The sequence below is a fragment of the Mustelus asterias genome, chromosome 11, assembly GCF_964213995.1.
Source record: "Mustelus asterias chromosome 11, sMusAst1.hap1.1, whole genome shotgun sequence".
NCBI classification, from domain to species: Eukaryota; Metazoa; Chordata; class Chondrichthyes; order Carcharhiniformes; family Triakidae; genus Mustelus; species Mustelus asterias.
The window spans coordinates 50,032,709-50,049,783 of NC_135811.1; the positions used below are offsets into that span (position 1 = coordinate 50,032,709).

General features: G+C 45.7%; 1 protein-coding gene across 3 annotated transcripts in view; it reads left to right on the forward strand.

The window, feature by feature from the left end:
• Positions 1–15,438, forward strand: part of rnls (renalase, FAD-dependent amine oxidase) — a 200,317-nt gene extending 184,879 nt beyond the window's left edge. For 2 of the 3 annotated variants that reach the window (XM_078223577.1, XM_078223579.1), the window contains 2 exons: positions 3,109–3,284; positions 12,483–15,428. In XM_078223577.1, the coding sequence (XP_078079703.1) occupies positions 3,109–3,284; positions 12,483–12,635 (329 nt within the window). In that variant the 3' untranslated portion in view covers positions 12,636–15,428. Of the gene's footprint in view, positions 1–3,108; positions 3,285–12,482 lie in introns of all 3 variants that reach the window. The other variant, XM_078223576.1, reaches the window with a different exon arrangement.
• Positions 15,439–17,075: the final 1,637 nt, after the last annotated feature.

Below are 17,075 nucleotides of genomic sequence, written 5' to 3' on the forward strand. Positions count from 1 at the left end.
GAGATAGCTGCAGGGATAGCAGAAGCTCTGGCTATGATTTTCCAAACTTCCCTAGATTCAGGAATGGTCCCAGCAGATTGGAAGTTTACAAATGCAACATTGCTATTCAAAAAAGATGGAAGAGGGAAAACTGGGAACTATGGGCCAGTTAGCCTACATTTAGTCAGTAGGAAAGTGCTATTAGAATCTATTATTAAAAAGTCTTAACAAGGCATTTAAAAAACCTAAGTCAGCATGGTATTACAAAAGGGAAATCATGTTTGACAAATGTAGAGATTTTTGAGGATGTAACTAGTAGGGTAGATAAATTGGAACCAGGAGATGTGGTGTACTTGGACTCGTACGAGGCATTCGATAAGATGCCTCGCGAAAGGTTAATACAAAGGGTAAGGGCTCATGGAGTTGGGGTTGAATATTGGCACAGATTGGTTAACGGAGATGAAGCAGAGAGTAGGGATAAATGGGGCATTTTTACGTTGGCAGGCTATGACTAGTGCAAAGATCAGTGCCAGGACCTCAGCCAATTACAGCTATGCAACCTCAGCTATATTAATGACTTAGACAAAGAGACAATGGCTGGGAATTTACCGCTCCACCTGCCACAGGAATAAGAGCGGGCGAAGGTTGGATCATAGAAAGGTCCGAGCAAGGCTGTAAGATCCTGCCCTATGTCTCTAAGTTTGCTGATAATGCAAAGCTAGATGGGAATGCAAGCTGTGCGGGGGACACAAAGAGATATAGCCATGTTCCGCCAGGTGAGTAGGCAAAAAGATGGAAAAGGTGTTAAGAATAGAAAAGTAGAATATTTTTTAAAGATACGTGAAATTTTAAATGTTGAAGTCCAGTGAGACTGGGGTCTACTAGTACAAGGAACAGAAAAATCCAGCATGGAGATACTGCAAGTAGCTAGGGAGGCAAATGACATGTTGACCTCTATTGCAAGAGGATTGAAATACAAGAATAAAGGAGTCAGTGTACAATTGTACAGAGCTTTGGTGTGACCATATCTACTGCCCAACTTTGGTCTCCATGTTTAAGGAAGGAGGCAAGGGATGAGATAGCAGAGCCTTTGGCATTGATCTTTGCGTCCTCACTGTCCACGGGGGTGGTTCCAGAGGACTGGAGAGTGGCGAATGTGGTTCCTCTGTTTAAGAAAGGGAATAGAAATGACCCTGGTAATTATAGGCCGGTTAGTCTTACTTCGGTGGTCGGTAAGTTGATGGAAAAGGTCCTTAGGGATAGAATTTACGACCATTTAGAAAGATGCAACTTAATCCGGGATAGTCAGCACGGATTTGGAAAGGGCAAGTCTTGCCTCACAAATTTGATAGAATTTTTTGAGGAGGTAACTGAGTGTGTAGATGAAGGTAGTGCAGTTGATGTCATATACATGGATTTTAGTAAGGCATTTGATAAAGTCCCCCACGGTCGGCTTATGAAGAAAGTAAGGATGTGTGGGATAGAGGGAAGTTTGGCCGATTGGATAGGCAACTGGCTATCTAACAGAAGACAGAGGGTGGTGGTGGATGGAAAATTTTCGGACTGGAAACCGGTTTCCAGCGGAGTGCCACAGGGATCAGTGCTTGGTCCTCTGCTATTTGTAATTTTTATAAATGACTTGGAGGAGGGGGCTGAAGGGTGGATCAGTAAATTTGCTGATGACACCAAGATTGGTGGAGTAGTGGATGAGGTGGAGGGCTGTTGTAGACTGCAAAGAGATATAGATAGGATGCAGAGCTGGGCTGAAAAATGGCAAATGGAGTTTAACCCTGACAAATGCGAGGTGATTCATTTTGGTAGGACAAATTTAAATGTGGATCACAGGGTCAAAGGTAGGGTTCTGAAGAATGTGGAGGAACAGAGAGATCTTGGGGTTCATATCCATAGATCTCTGAAGGTTGCCACTCAAGTGGATAGAGCCATGAAGAAGGCCTATAGTGTGTTGGCGTTCATTAACAGGGGGTTTGAGTTTAAGAGCCGTGGGGTTATGCTGCAACTGTACAGGACCTTGGTGAGACCACATTTGGAATATTGTGTGCAGTTCTGGTCACCTCACTACAAGAAGGATGTGGAGACACTGGAAAGAGTGCAAAGGAGATTTACCAGGATGCTGCCTGGTTTGGAGGGTAGGTCTTATGAGGAAAGGTTGAGGGAACTTGGGCTTTTCTCTTTGGAGAGGAGGAGGTTGAGAGGAGACTTGATAGAGGTTTATAAGATGATGAGGGGGATAGATAGAGTGAACGTTCAAAGACTATTTCCTCGGGTGAATGGAGCGGTAACTAGGGGGCATAACTATAGGGTTCATGGTGGGAGATATAGGAAGGATGTCCGAGGTAGGTTTTTTACTCAGAGAGTGGTTGGGGTGTGGAATGGACTGCCTGCAGGGATAGTGGAGTCAGAAACTTTAGGAACATTTAAGAAGCTATTGAGTAGGCACATGGAGTACTTCGGGATGATAGGAAGGAAATAGCTTGATCTGGGTTTCAGACAAAGCTCGGCACAACATCATGGGCCGAAGGGCCTGTTCTGTGCTGTACTGTTCTATGTTCTATGATATATTTGCATTGGAGCTAATACAGTGAAGGTTCACTCGATTGGTCTCTGGGATAAGAGGGCTGTCCTATGATGAGAGGGTGAGTAAATTATGTGTATATTTTCTGGAGTTTAGAAAAATTAGGTGATTGAATTAATTTTGAAAAGACTAGACAAGATAGATACTGGCGGGTTGCTTCTTCTGGGTGGGGAATCTAGAACGAGAGGACACAGTCTCAGTGTATGAATATGACCATATAAGATTGGGATGGGAAGAAATTCATTCACTTAAAGGGTTGTGAATCTCTGTGATTCTTTACCCCAGAGGGTTGTGGATGTGTTGTCATTGCACATGTTTAAGACAGAGAGACATATTTTTGGTCTCTCGGGAATCAAGATACGGAGAGCGAGCGCAAAAGTGAAGCACGAGACCAGGGATAATCATATTGAATGGCAGAGCAGGCTTGATGGGCTGAATGGTCTTCTCCTGCTCCCATTTCTTGTGTTCTTATTTAGAGCCAATCTCATTCATGACGATATAAACACTCGTACTTATTGTTTCACTGCTCTGTACAGAATCCCCTGAAGTCGGGACTTCCATAGTTGTCCACACCACGGTTCAGTTTGGAGTTGAAAATGTCCAAAAGGATAAGGAGGAGGTGGAGCCTCTGATCCTTGAACAGTTACAGCGAGTTCTGCCAGGATTGCCCAAGTCTAGAAGTACCAAGTGTCACAAGTGGAGATACTCGCAGGTAATGCTGATTGCAATGGCTACGTGACCTAAGCAACTTTTCACTTCAAATCAGAAACATAAACTGTGATGTTATTTTGTTGTTTGGCCAAAGCATAGTGTATACCTCAAGGGGAATGGATGAGAGCCATGCATTTATTTTGACTGCAACATGTTAAAAGTAAACCTTAGACAGAAAAGGCCTTAAAAGGTGTACGAGACGGATAATAAATCTAGAATGCCATTAAAGCCTCCAAATTGGCGTCCACTTTTCAATCCATAGGATGAAACATTTGGCTTTATATTTAATTGTGTGATGGAAAGTTATCCAGATCATTAATGGAGCGGAGTGTCGAATCAGATAAACATCATTTCTGAGACTGAATTCTTAATTCAATGGGGTTCCTTTCATTAATAGGAACATCACATTATCAGGCTATTGCACATGATCTTTATATGTCTACTCATTTAGAAATCCAAATCTTAAGCTGAGTTAATTAGTTAATGAAACAGTAGCTGTATTTTGCCTTTTGTTACCAATGCAGTGGCAACTATTTATTCTTCAGCGGCTGAACCCAATGAGGTGACTTCCAAAAAGGAGCAGAGAGGCTTTCTAATCCAGCACCTTAGGAGTCATGTTAAAATCTCCAGATCAAACCTGCCATTTTCCTTTGAGTTTGCCATTAGATTCCTCTGCCCGGATTTTATTGCCCACCCGAGGTTCGTAAGATCCTGCCCGAGGCCAATGGACAATGCCGTTCCGCGAGCGTCGCCTGCTCCGGTTCTGGGGCGGTCGAGACGGTACAATTCCGGTCCTTCTCTTCCTGCCTCAGCTCAGTGACTTCTTGCTGTTGTAGATTTACTCAGGAAGTGGCTATGTCGATATCCTGCTCAAATGGTCACTTGTCATTTTTGTTGTTAGACAGTAAAGCCTGGACTTCCTCCTGTTTTACAGGGGAATTGAGGCAGTAAGATGGAACACCGAGGCTTAATATCTCAAAGCCACCAGTCTACCATCAGAAGTATCCTCCAAAGAATTGCCTACATCCCTCAAGAACATCTTGAGATACTGCAACAGCATGGGTGGGATTTTGCGACCTTTCCTGCCAGTGGGATCCTCTGGTCCCACTGACAGCAAACCCTCCCACCTCGCATCCTCTGAGGGCTTCCTGACAGCAACAGGAAACCTCATTGGCTGCGACGGGGTGGGAAGGAGCTGGCAGAAATTCCCACCCCACATTTAAATTGAGTCAAATGGGAGTCACTAACCACCACAACCCATTTTGCCCAACGCCTGAATTACAAAGCATATGGGCCTGATCCCACTCAAAAGGCCAGCATCAGGCTGGTCAGGGGGCTACTGCACACATGCAAATCTCCCAGTATGCTGGGAGATCAGTCAACATGCCTCCCCCATGATCGCCAGCCTTCTGATCGCCGGCCCTGACCCTTCAGACATCGCTGGCCCCGTCCCAACACCCCACCCCTGACCGCTCCCCCCCCCCCCCCCCCCCCCCCCCCCCACAGCCCCCGGACATTGCCAGCCCTGACCCCCCCTCCGATTTCCAGCTCTGAACCCCCCCGATGGCCAGCCCGGACCCCCCTCCTCCTCCCCTGATTGTCAGCCGCCTGATAGCCGGCCCTGGCCTCCGATTGCCAGCCACACCACTAGCCCCCACTGCCTTGCAGAGTTCCCTCCTTGCCTAACCCCCCTGTCTGGCTCCACCCCTGTCTAGCCATGCCTCCTCAGGCCCTACCCCCTTGGCACTGCCTGGTGCCCTGTGGACAGTGCCAGGATGTCAGGCTGGCACCACCAGGGTCCCAGGCTGGCAGTGTCAGGCCCCCGACCACAAGGTGGGGGCCTCAATATCCTCTCGTCAGAACACCTGATCCCCATTGCGAGGGGCCATACGTGATCCCGGCTGGTATAGACTCCACTGGCAGGGTTGGAAACATATGTGAGCCCGAATGACACTGTCCCGGGCTCATTAAATCGACTTAAATTACGATACAAATATTTAAATCAGCCTCATGCCGTTCCCTGGGGTGAGGCTGATTACATCAAAACAAATGGCCCAGGAAGATCACAACCGGCGTAGTGGGTCGGGAAAATTCCTTCAATTGCTTCAACTACTCCCCACCCTGACAAGTTCCATATTCTCACCACTCTCTAGGTAAAGACATTGCTTCTGAATTCCCTATTGGATTTTTGGGTGACTATATTATATTGATGGGATCCAGTTGTGCTTTTCCCCACAAGAGAAACCATTCTATAGTTCATTCATTCGCTGGTGAATCAGATGGGTTCTAAGATAACTGAGAATGCTTTCACAGCCATCATTAGATTTTTTTATTCCAGATTTTTATGGAACTCAAATTTCACCTTTTGCTTGTGGTGGGATTCGAACCTGAATCCCCAAAGCACTATGCTGGTTCTCTGGATTTCTAGTGATCTCAATTAGCTCACCCCTTAGCCTTCCTCTTGCAAGAAGAAAGAGAACCAGCCTATCAATTCTTTCGTAATATGCATACTCATACATTTCTGGTATCAAGCTTATAAATTTTCTCTGCAGCTTCTCCAACACCTCTAGATCCATTTTGTAATATGGCGACAGAACCGCACACAGTGGAAACAGCACTACCTACAAGTTCCCCTCCCAGTCACACACTGTCCTGATTCGAAGCTGATCACCGTTCCTTCATTGTCACATGTTCAAAATCTTGGAACTCCGTCCATAACAGCACTGTGGGTATTCCTGCACCATAGGGACTGCAGTGGTTCAAGAAGTGGAGATGCCGGCGTTGGACTGGGGTAAACACAGTAAGAAGTTTAACAACACCAGGTTAAAGTCCAACAGGTTTATTTGGTAGCAAAAGCCACACAAGCTTTCGGAGCTCTAAGCCCCTTCTTCAGGTGAGTGGGAATTCTGTTCTGTTTGTGAACAGAATTGTGAACTCTGTTTGTGAACAGAATTCCCACTCACCTGAAGAAGGGGCTTAGAGCTCCGAAAGCTTGTGTGGCTTTTGCTACCAAATAAACCTGTTGGACTTTAACCTGGTGTTGTTAAACTTCTTACTGTGGTTCAAGAAGGCAGATCACCATCACTTTCTCAAGAACAATTAGAATGGACAATAAATGCTGGCCTAGCCAGCAACACCTACATCCCTTGAATAAGTTTTTAAAAGGTGTGGTCTAACTAAGATTAGCAGAGCCTCTGTACTTTTCAATTCTACCCTCTAGAAATAAAACCTAATGCTTGATTTGCTGTTTTTTACAGCCTTCCTAAAATATAGCACAAGTTTTAGTGATTGATGTTCTTATACCCCAAGATCCTGTAATGACTTCAATTAGACCATTGAGGTTGGCCTATTGGAAAATGAACTCCCTGGTTAAGGAGTCAATTGATGGGCCAATTGGGGAGTCTTTTCCTTGTATTTAATTGGGTGTGTCAGTTCCTCTGGCACTCCGGAAGGTAGACCGCTGACTGTTCACACTCTGTGTACTGCTGTTAGAGTTTGTAAATAAAGGGATTTTGTTGAAGGGACTTCTGAAGACTGATTACAGACCCCGACAGCCCCAAACCCATCCCAAATTATTACCATCACCATATACTTGGCAGTATGAGTAGAATGGGAAGATGTATTGATCCTCTGAGGGTTGTGTGAGTTGACAGCACGTTTGTGAGTTGAACCATTGCTGAGGGTTTATAGAGGCTGCTCTTTGTATAAGTGAGTTTCCCCAACACCTAGATGATTAAAGGGAAAAGAGGTGGGTGAAGGCTACATGTGTGATAGAGGCAATACCTTAAATTGACTTAAATTGGCCCCCACCATTTCCAACTCCTCTGACACTTTCTGCAAGCTTTGTCCATATGTGAATTACCCTCGTCCTGTCTTCGGTGCCCAACAGTTCAGTCCCTTCTTAACCTGACTTGAGCCCACACCATCTCCATGAATAAAGAGAGTCTGGGCACATTTCCTGCTGCTGACGACTCCCACAGCCCCCTAGACTGCTGCTCCTCACACTCACAGTCCGCTGTTCTAAAATGTCCTCCTTTAACTCGCTGCACTGGAACTGAATTTCCCAATGGCAGTTAGCCTAGCGGGAGTGGTATTCCCATTTCAAACATTCCCCGCAGAGCAAATAAGAGCCCTGGGCAGTTAGTGAAGTCACATGAATGGACAGGGGTCCCACTCTGCTGTGGAGCTGCCAACAGGAGGGGAAGCAACGGACTATTTGGTCATGAGAGGCATGCTGGCCAAATCTGTCCCCAGCTGATATCCACTCACACGCCCACACTTCCAGGAGAGCAATCAGGAGCAGAAACCCTGGCCGAGTGGCCTCTCTGTAACCCGAGACAATATAACCAATGATGGTCCCATTACCAGCCCGCAGTTCCGATCAGCTAATGCACCACAGACTCAGGATTGAACCCGAGACCCTCCTGATCCCAACAGATCAGCAGATTAACCGAGGGACCCATTGGCGATCATCTGGGTCTTTCAAGATCAAAGACTTTAACTGACTAAACATTTTTCTAACAGAAAGAAACAGCAGCTTGGAAAGCTAATATGTAATGCTTTCGAGTCCTTGCTTCTCGGGTTTTGTGTGAAAAATTTAACTCAGTGTATATTTTTCTCCAGTAGAATTGGTGCACTTTCTTTGCAACACATATGTGAGTTTTTTGGTGTGATAGATTCACCTGGAGGACAGACAGATTCAGTTCCCACATTCAGAAGCTGCTTGCAGCTAAAGCTGGGTGTGTTACTGTTTGAAGTCTTGTAGCTTGTACCACCTGCACAAGGACAAGTGGAAGTGCTACTGTGTTCTGCTGGTATTATGTATAGAAATAGAACACTCCGTGGTCACTGATAATATCACAATCTCTAGGGCAGCACGGTGGCACAGTGGTTAGCACTGCTGCCTCACAGCACCAGGGACCCGGGTTCAATTGCCAGCTTGGGTCACTGTCTGTGTGGAGTCTGCACGAGGGAAGGGCCGTGGATGTCGTCTATATGGACTTTAGTAAAGCGTTTGACAAAGTCCATCATGGTAGGCTGGTGAAAAAGGCTGGAGGCCTGTGACTAGTGGTGTTCCGCAGGGCTCTGTATTGCGACCTCTGCTGTTTGTGATTTATATAAACGATCTGGAAGAAGGTGTAACTGGGGTGATCAGTAAGTTTGCGGACGACACAAAATTGGCAGGACTTGCAGATAGTGAGGAGCATTGTCAGAAGCTACAGAAGGATATAGATAGGCTGGAAATTTGGGCAAAGAAATGGCAGATGGATTCAATCCTGATAAATGCGAAGTGATGCATTTTGGTAGAAATAATGTAGGGAGGAGCTATACGATAAATGGCAGAACCATAAAGGGTGTAGATACGCAGAGGGACCTGGGTGTGCAAGTCCACAGATCCTTGAAGGTGACGTCACAGGTGGAGAAGGTGGTGAAGAAGGCATATGGCATGCTTGCCTTTATAGGACGGGGCATAGAGTATAAAAGTTGGGGTCTGATGTTGCAGATGTATAGAACGTTGGTTCGGCCGCATTTGGAATACTGCGTCCAGTTCTGGTCGCCACACTACCAGAAGGACGTGGAGGCCTTGGAGAGAGTACAGAGGAGGTTTACCAGGATGTTGCCTGGTATGGAGGGTCTTAGTTATGAGGAGAGATTGGGTAAACTGGGGTTGTTCTCCCTGGAAAGACGGAGGATGAGGGGAGACTTAATAGAGGTGTATAAAATTATGAAAGGCATAGATAGGGTGAACGGTGGGAAGCTTTTCCCCAGGTCGGTGGTGATGTTCACGAGGGGTCATAGGTTCAAGGTGAAGGGGGGGGAGGTTTAACACAGATATCAGAAGGACATATTTTACACAGAGGGTGGTGGGGGCCTGGAATGCGCTGCCAGGCAAGGTGGTGGAGGCGGACACACTGGGAATGTTTAAGACTTATCTAGACAGCCATATGAACGGAGTGGGAATGGAGGGATACAAAAGAATGGTCTAGTTTGGACCAGGGAGCGGAATGGGCTTGGAGGGCCGAAGGGCCTGTTCCTGTGCTGTATTGTTCTTTGTTCTTTGAACCCACTTCTTGCTAGTGGTACAGCTGCATGCCATAATTTGCGCTCCTTGTTGAAACAAGTATCTTTTGGAATTATCTTCTCTTAAGATTTATGACTGCTGATTGTGTTCTACTATCTCGGAAGTCTCCTGCAGTAGAAGTAGATGAAAGGTAGTTCTCAGCTGTCTCTTCAGCGGTAGTAAAGCTGGGGAACTCTGAGTAGTCACTTTGTTGTTGCAATATGTCACTAAGAAACTGTTTAGACAGTGATTTAATGAGCCTTGGTCCTCGGAGGCTTTCAGTGCGTGCTTCAAGGTCTGGATAAACCTTTTGGCTAATCCATTTGTTGGTGGGCTGTATCATAGAATCCTACAGTGCCGAAGGAGGCTATTCGGCCCATCGAGTCTGCACCGACCACAATCCCATCCAGGCCCTATCCCCATAACCCCATGCACTTACCCTAGCTAGTTCCCCTGACACTAAGGAACAATTTAGCCATGGCCAATCCACCTAACCCGCACATCTTTGGGCAGATCTCATTGAGCTTTTGGATGATTTGTTCTGCAGTTGTTGACTTCATTATGACAATTCTGGCCACTTGGAGTGTGCATCTATAACAACCATGAACATGTGCGCTTGTCAATTGCCAAGGCTTTTTAGACCATTCCCATGGGTGTAATGGGGACAATGGTGGCTGTCCCCATTACACCCATTGTCCCCATTACCCACGCACATGACTGGCACAGTCCTGCTTTCTCCTCGATCTGGGCATCAAGTCCAGGACACCAGCAGTGGATTCTTGTAAATTCTTTCATTTGAAATATACCTGGGTGTCCTTCATATAATTATTCCAATACTCTTGGTCGCAACTTTGGAGAAATTATTACACATATGCCCCACAACAGGCATCCGCCCTGTACTGCCAGCTTGAGTGTTCTGGAAATATATGGCATGAATTCGGGATGCATTCCAGCTGTCCTCCTTTTTAACAACATTTCCAGTACCTTCCCCATCACTGGATCATTTCTGGTATGTCATTGAACCTGAGCTGCAGTCACTGGGACATGTTCTATCTGCGAAAACTAGAAAATACTGGAAACAATACTGTGTGCTATTTGACCAGTGGGCAAAGGCAATCGTGACAATGCATCAGCATTGGCATGGCTCTCAGACTGACAGTAGTTAATCTTGTAGGAATATGCAGATAGTAATAAAGACCATCCCGTGGCAAGTGATGGGATACCTTTATGTGGCCCAAAAATAGTTCAGGTGGTCCATCAAAAAAGTGAGGTGTTGACACTAGAGGAATTAGTGAAATTTTCACACTGCAAAGATAATACTCAGTGCCTCTTTCTCCAATTGAGTGTAATGTCCCGTTTTGCACAGTGATGACACCCCTGTTGCTGGGTAGACTTTCTCTGGCAGCCATGTTATGGATCCTTGTGCCTGCTCCAAGATGAGAAGCCTCCTTAGCAACAAGCTGCATCAAAATGGCCATGTCTAGGGATGTTTTCAGACTTAAATTGCATTCAGTTAGCAATCTCTGCTGTACAGCCTCATTCCTCAGCCCACAAACCAGATGGTCTCTGAGCATATCATCCAGAGCATCACCAAATTCACAATGCACTGTGAGATGCCTTAGGGTTGCGACAAATTGTGCTATATTTTCTCCTTCTAGCTGATTTCTCTTATGGAACTTAAAACACTCCACAATAATTAATGGTTTGGGTGAATATTAATCCTCCAGTATCTTAGTTAATACTTGGTATGTTTTGCTACCAGGTTTCTCGAGACGGACCAAATTCTGGAGTGAATGATAAGCTTTATAGTCAATGGTGCTGAGAAAAGCAGGGACTACGATATCCTCAGGAATCTCGTTTGCCAAGATATAAAACTGACATTTTTCCGCGTAGCACTTCCAATTCTCCGATTGTTCCTTGGATGGGACAATGGCACCACATTTTCCCGCTATTTTACAGCGATACTGAGATCTGTTCAGCAACGTTCTTTCTGCAGCTTCCCTTAGTCTCAAGGGTTTAGCTTATTTTGTAAATTTTAATATGAGCCAAATGTAGCAGCTTGTCTTAGATTTTATGCAATGCACAAAATCTCTCTGTCTCGCTCTACCTCCGTGCCCCAGTCTAACCGTGCATGTGCTGAGCTCTGCAACCTGAACTCCTCGGGCTGCCGGTTTGAATTTTCAGTATGGACCTATTCCCTCTTCTGCCCAACAAACGTACCCCCGTCTGATGCCAGGCACAGCCGCCTGACCTGCTGTTCATTCTATCCCAACGTCGGAAGTGTCAAAGTTTCCAGTTAGCGAGTGGAGCTCCGATTTTCCTTTTTGCTCACGAACAATTTAACTCGCTCCTTGTCGCCAGTATTCTTTTTATCCTGCTATAGACTGCACTTGTAGGAGAAGAGAACATGAAGCGACAGCATGTGGGGTTGGGTGCAAACAACAACAGAGGTTTATTTAATAACTGTTAACTTTGCAAAGGCTTGATCTAGAGACTGAGGCAAAGCTGCACTGACGTCATGAATTATATACGTGACTAGACTCTTAAGTGACAACATTCACGACAACAATCCCAAATATAAAACATATACAACATTCTTCTGCCTGCTGTTTAAATGGTGCCGTTAATTGGTTTATTTTAAATAGATTACTGTTGCTGTTAAAATAGCAAAGAGACAGCATAGAATTATTTGTCCATTAATAGTGTCAGTGTGAGTGTTCTACTTTTAGCTATTCGATTGTCATCTGAAAGATACCTAACATGAAATTGAATGATAAAGTTCAGCAGCAGATCAGAGACTGGAGGATCCCACGTAACAGTTCAACTGGTCCTTAGATGCTGAAACTGCTGTAACTGGTGAAGACGTGCCCTTTCATCCTTGATCTTGCCAATGGGATGTCACTTTTGAGCATGACAATAACACAAAAGTGCTGTACATCTTTTTTTCCACACAGCTAGCGACATCTTTAATTCCACAGTGAGATCTGTCGTTTATTTTTGTAACAGTCTCTGTAGCGCTCCCAGGACAGAAACAGCGTGGGAGATGGAGTCTTCAACTGGGGTGAGGGGGGGAGGGCGGGGGCAGTGGGTTTGTGAAACGGCAAACCGTACAATAATTTCCAACTGCTTTTCCTGCAGGTCGTCAAATCGGTTCCGAGCTGCCCGGGACAAATGACGCTTGATGTTCAGCCACTTCTTGTGTGTGGCGGAGATGGCTTTACACAATCAAACTTTGATGGCTGCACAGAATCTGCCTTGACAATCCTGGATGCGTTTAAATGTCATTTTTAAATGTCTGCATCTCATAGTTTTGAGTACTTTGCCTTGTCTCTGATCTCATTCATTATTGCAAACCCCGTTAATGGAGGGCTGTTCAGAGTGCGGATGAAATCAATAGTCCCCCCTTCCCCTACCCCGGGAGAATTTGGCACATAGATCATATTTGCATCTGCACTAGAAAATAATGGAAACATATGTTATGCATTTGACATCAGGATCCAGGGAGACAGGTCTGAATACAATGAGAAACTGCCTAGTAGTAATCCAAGTAATGACCCTGTGTGTAGTGACTAAGGTTGTTATTCAGAGTTTTAGAAAATGCAACTCTTAGCCAAATTTCACACTATATATTCCATGTAACATAATATTAGATCATTTTATGTTCTAAACTGCAAAGCCAGACACACAGCAATTTTCATACAAAAGTAACATGTTTTTGGAATTTTCTTCCCATTTGGCTTACTTTCTCAGAGTGTTGGATTAAACATGGAACAATCTCACTATCGGGTGGGTGGGAACATGGATTCCGTTTCTTTCTTCAGTTACTAATCGCGACTGGCGTTCCAACCTCGCCTTCTCTTGTCAGGTGAGCTTGTGGTCATTCCTCACAGAGAGCTGGGCGGCACAGTGGCACAGTGGTTGGCACTGCTGCCTCACAGCGGCAGGGGCCTGGGTTGAATTCCCAGCTTGGGTCATTGTCTGTGTGGAGTTTGCACATTCTCCCTGTGTCTACATGGGTTTCCTCCGGGTACTCCGGTTTTCTCCCACAGTCCAAAGATTAGGTGGGTTGGCCATGCTAAATTGCCCCTTAGTGTTAGCTAGGGTAAATGCATGGGGTTGTGGGGATAGGGCTTGGGTGGGATTGTGGTCGGTGCAGACTTGATGGGCCGAATGGCCTCCTTCTGCACTGTTGGGATTCTATGATTCTAGTAGAGGCCAGCAGACTCCCATCTTCTCAGAGACGAGGAAGAACAGCCAAAACCAGAGTCGCTCTTCAGATTCATGTCGCTTCTACCCGTCCTGCACTCAGCTGTGACACAGGCCCAGTGGCTGGGTTTCCTTGCTGGCTTTAGGACCCTGACATTGGTACAAAAGGGGGATTGCAAGCCCACATTCACCGGCAGCGTGCCCGGTGGTGCAATATTCTCAGAGGCAGCCACTTAATTAGCTGCCTCCGCACTTGCCATCCCACTACAGATGGCAGGGTGGGCTCCTGTAACAGACTGAGGTTCACGTCTGGAGCCTCCACAGTGCCACTGGGGGAGCTGGACTCTGCTGAGGCAGGTCAAAGACCATGAGGACACCTCGTCAGAGGGAGGAATGCCTTGAAAGGTAAAATTTGTGCGGCTGAAGGCATTAGGCCCCATGGAAGTGGAGGGAAAATCTTTCCTGGCTGCTACCCCTTTCTTGGGGCATGGAGCCTCTGGCTCAGATGGCTCACCCCTCTCCCCGAAGGCAGGGAGGTGGCCTCCATTGTGATGGCAGTCTTTGAACATAGCCAGGGGCGGGGGGGGGGGGGGGGGGGAGACGCTGCTGGCAACAAAATGCAGTCACAGCCGTAAACCAAACTAATTTGATCTGTAATTGGCTTAATTAACTACACTCTTCCATGGTTCGGGCAGCTGATCCAGGTCCCCACCCGCCCCGTGGAATACTTTCCAGGCGTGGGATTGCATCTGGACATCAGCCCGGTGCAACTCCCCTTTATTTCCCCGGTCCTTCTCCCTGGCCTCACCACCCCACAAGGCCCCTGCCACAGAGATGGCAGTCTGTAATAAGCACCGTACTACCATCCCAGCCGGAGCAAGAGGAACAGTGTTGGCTTTGCAAATGTAAACACAAAGTACAGCGGATGCTGGAGACGTGGAATAATAACAGAAAGTGCTGGAAAAGCTCAGTATGTCCGGCAGCAGATCTGTGGGGACAGGAAGAGATTTGACCTTTGAATCCAATATGAATGTTCTTCGAAGAAGTGTCCTACTGGATTGAAAACATTAACTCTGCTTTTCTCTCAGCAGATGCTGCCAGAGCTGCTGGGTTTTGCCTGCACTTTCTGTTTTTATTAGCTTTGCTGCGTCTGTGTATTTTTTAGTTTTAATACCTCCCCTTTCAAAAGCACTCAGACCACATCTCCTGGACAAGCAACCCAGTGACTAGCGTGGACTTTTCCACATATATATAGATAGATAGATAGATAGATATATAACTAAAGTTGCTTGCTGTGTGGCCAGAGTTAGTGATGTAGAAACATGACCCAAGTTAAAATGCCACACCCACATTTCCCCACCACATCCCTATCTGTCACTGCCCGGTACCAGTTTTGCTAATCCAGCCAAATTTTGAACATCCACTCCAATCCCCAATCTGTGGGGAAGCACGGTGGCACAATGGTTAGCACTGCTACTTCACAGCGCCAGAGACCCAGGTTCAATTCCCAGCTTGGATCATTGTCTGTTCAGAGTCTGTATGTTCTCCTTGTATGCGTGGGTTTCCTCCCACAGTCTGAAAGACGTGCTGGTTAGGTGCATTGGCTATGCCAAATCCTCCCTCAGTGTACCTGAACAGGCGCCAGAGTGTGGCGACTAGGGATTTCCACAGTAATTTCATTGCAGTGTTTATATAAGCTTACTTGTAACACTAATAAATAAACTTAAAAAACTTAAGTTTATGATCGGAAATCAAGCCTTGGGAGTGTTACATTCCCATCTGAACACTTTCCACAGCAAATAAAGAATGGGATCTGTATTGTCATCTGTCTGACGGGCATTAAAATGGTGCTGTATGTTTTTGAAAATAAAATATATTTTCTGATCACACAGCTTGGTGATTTCAGTCTTTTACATGCCATCAAGTATATCCAGAAGAAAAAGATCTTTGCACTTAGGAAGTACAAGACTGATTTTGTTTTAAGAGTACACATTTGGATTTTGCATGAGTAAAATTGGCTGGGTTTTGTAATTAACATGAAACAACCTCGCATCAAGTTTTTAGTGATCTCTATAAGGAACTGAAGAGAACGTTGAAATCCGCTGCCCACGCCACATCCCAGAAGACAGCAGGTTTCATCTGGCAGATTTTGTTCAAATCCTGCTGAGACCCAGTATTTGAATTCCTGCATGTAGCACTCGGCTGTAATGTAAATAGTGCTAGATATGCAGTCGTCATTCACAGTAGGATAAAACTTCAGCTAAGTAACTGATGAACGATGGCCAAACAAACTTGTCTTTTTATATTTAAAAAAAACTCTCTGCTAAAACAAGTCCCACGATTGTTTCCTGTGTGACATTCCAACTGCTGTCCAAGATCACTCTAAATTGCTAAAGATAGGTTTGAGATGCGGAATGAAAATGCTAATCTCCTTTACATATTTATATGATTCTTTGGCTTTTGCATGTTTCTTGAACTGCTTTCCATTGGTATCCCATGTTTGTTCCTCTTTTTATGCTATCACGATCTCTTCCTGTCACCAGATCCAAAATGAAAAATGTCATTTTTTTAACTTGCCCAGATCTCTGTGAAATCTTAAAGAAACATCTGTTCAGGTGGATGTCGAAAGAGTCCCGTGGACAATGGGATTGTTTGAAAAGGAGCAGAGAATGTTCCCAGTGCTCGGGCCAGAGACATTGTTTCTTTCAATTAAGGTTGAAATGCTGAACTTGATTAAGGAGGTTTTATCAGGAGATAGCTAATGATTAAACGAATAATGAAAGCACCCTGGATCTTTGATCTTCCTGGTACTCGCTGACACCAGTTCTGAGGTCGTTTCACCACTTTAAAGGAGGTTTGTCTATTCAAGATGTGCAGTACTTCTTGCTTCCTCAGACTGCCCAGTGAGGTAACCCGAGCACGGAACAGTAAAACTGGTGTTTACAATTGATAATAAATATGGTAAACATTGGGATATAATGTTCACATTGTTACAGCTCAGGTGACACACTGTGGTCCTTGGATAAACATAGTAAGAAGTCTCTCAACACCAGGTTAAAGTCCAACAGGTTTATTTGGTAGCACAAGCTTTCGGAGTGTTGCGCCTCCGAAGGAGCGACACTCCGAAAGCTTGTGCTACCGAATAAACCTGTTGGACTTTAACCTGGTGTTGTGAAACTTCTTACTGTGCTTACCCCAGTCCAACGCCGGCACCTCCACATCATGTCCTTGGATAATCCAGCGATACAGTCCATAGACTATTTCCTCTAGCAAACCAATCAGCGGAGCCTCTCAGATTTGCCAGTTTAATCACACCTTTGCCCAGGTCATGGACTCCCCTAACGTACCAGTGAGGGGGAGGGGGGGGGGGGGGGGGAAGAGGGGTGGAACTGATTTGAGTTGGATTGCATTACTGTAAACACATTCTTCAGCATATACAATGGTGTTGATAGTCATCATGCGGCAGCAGTCTAAGGTCCAGATTATTCTGTGCTGGCTATGGGATTAATAAGAGTCATCTGTGCA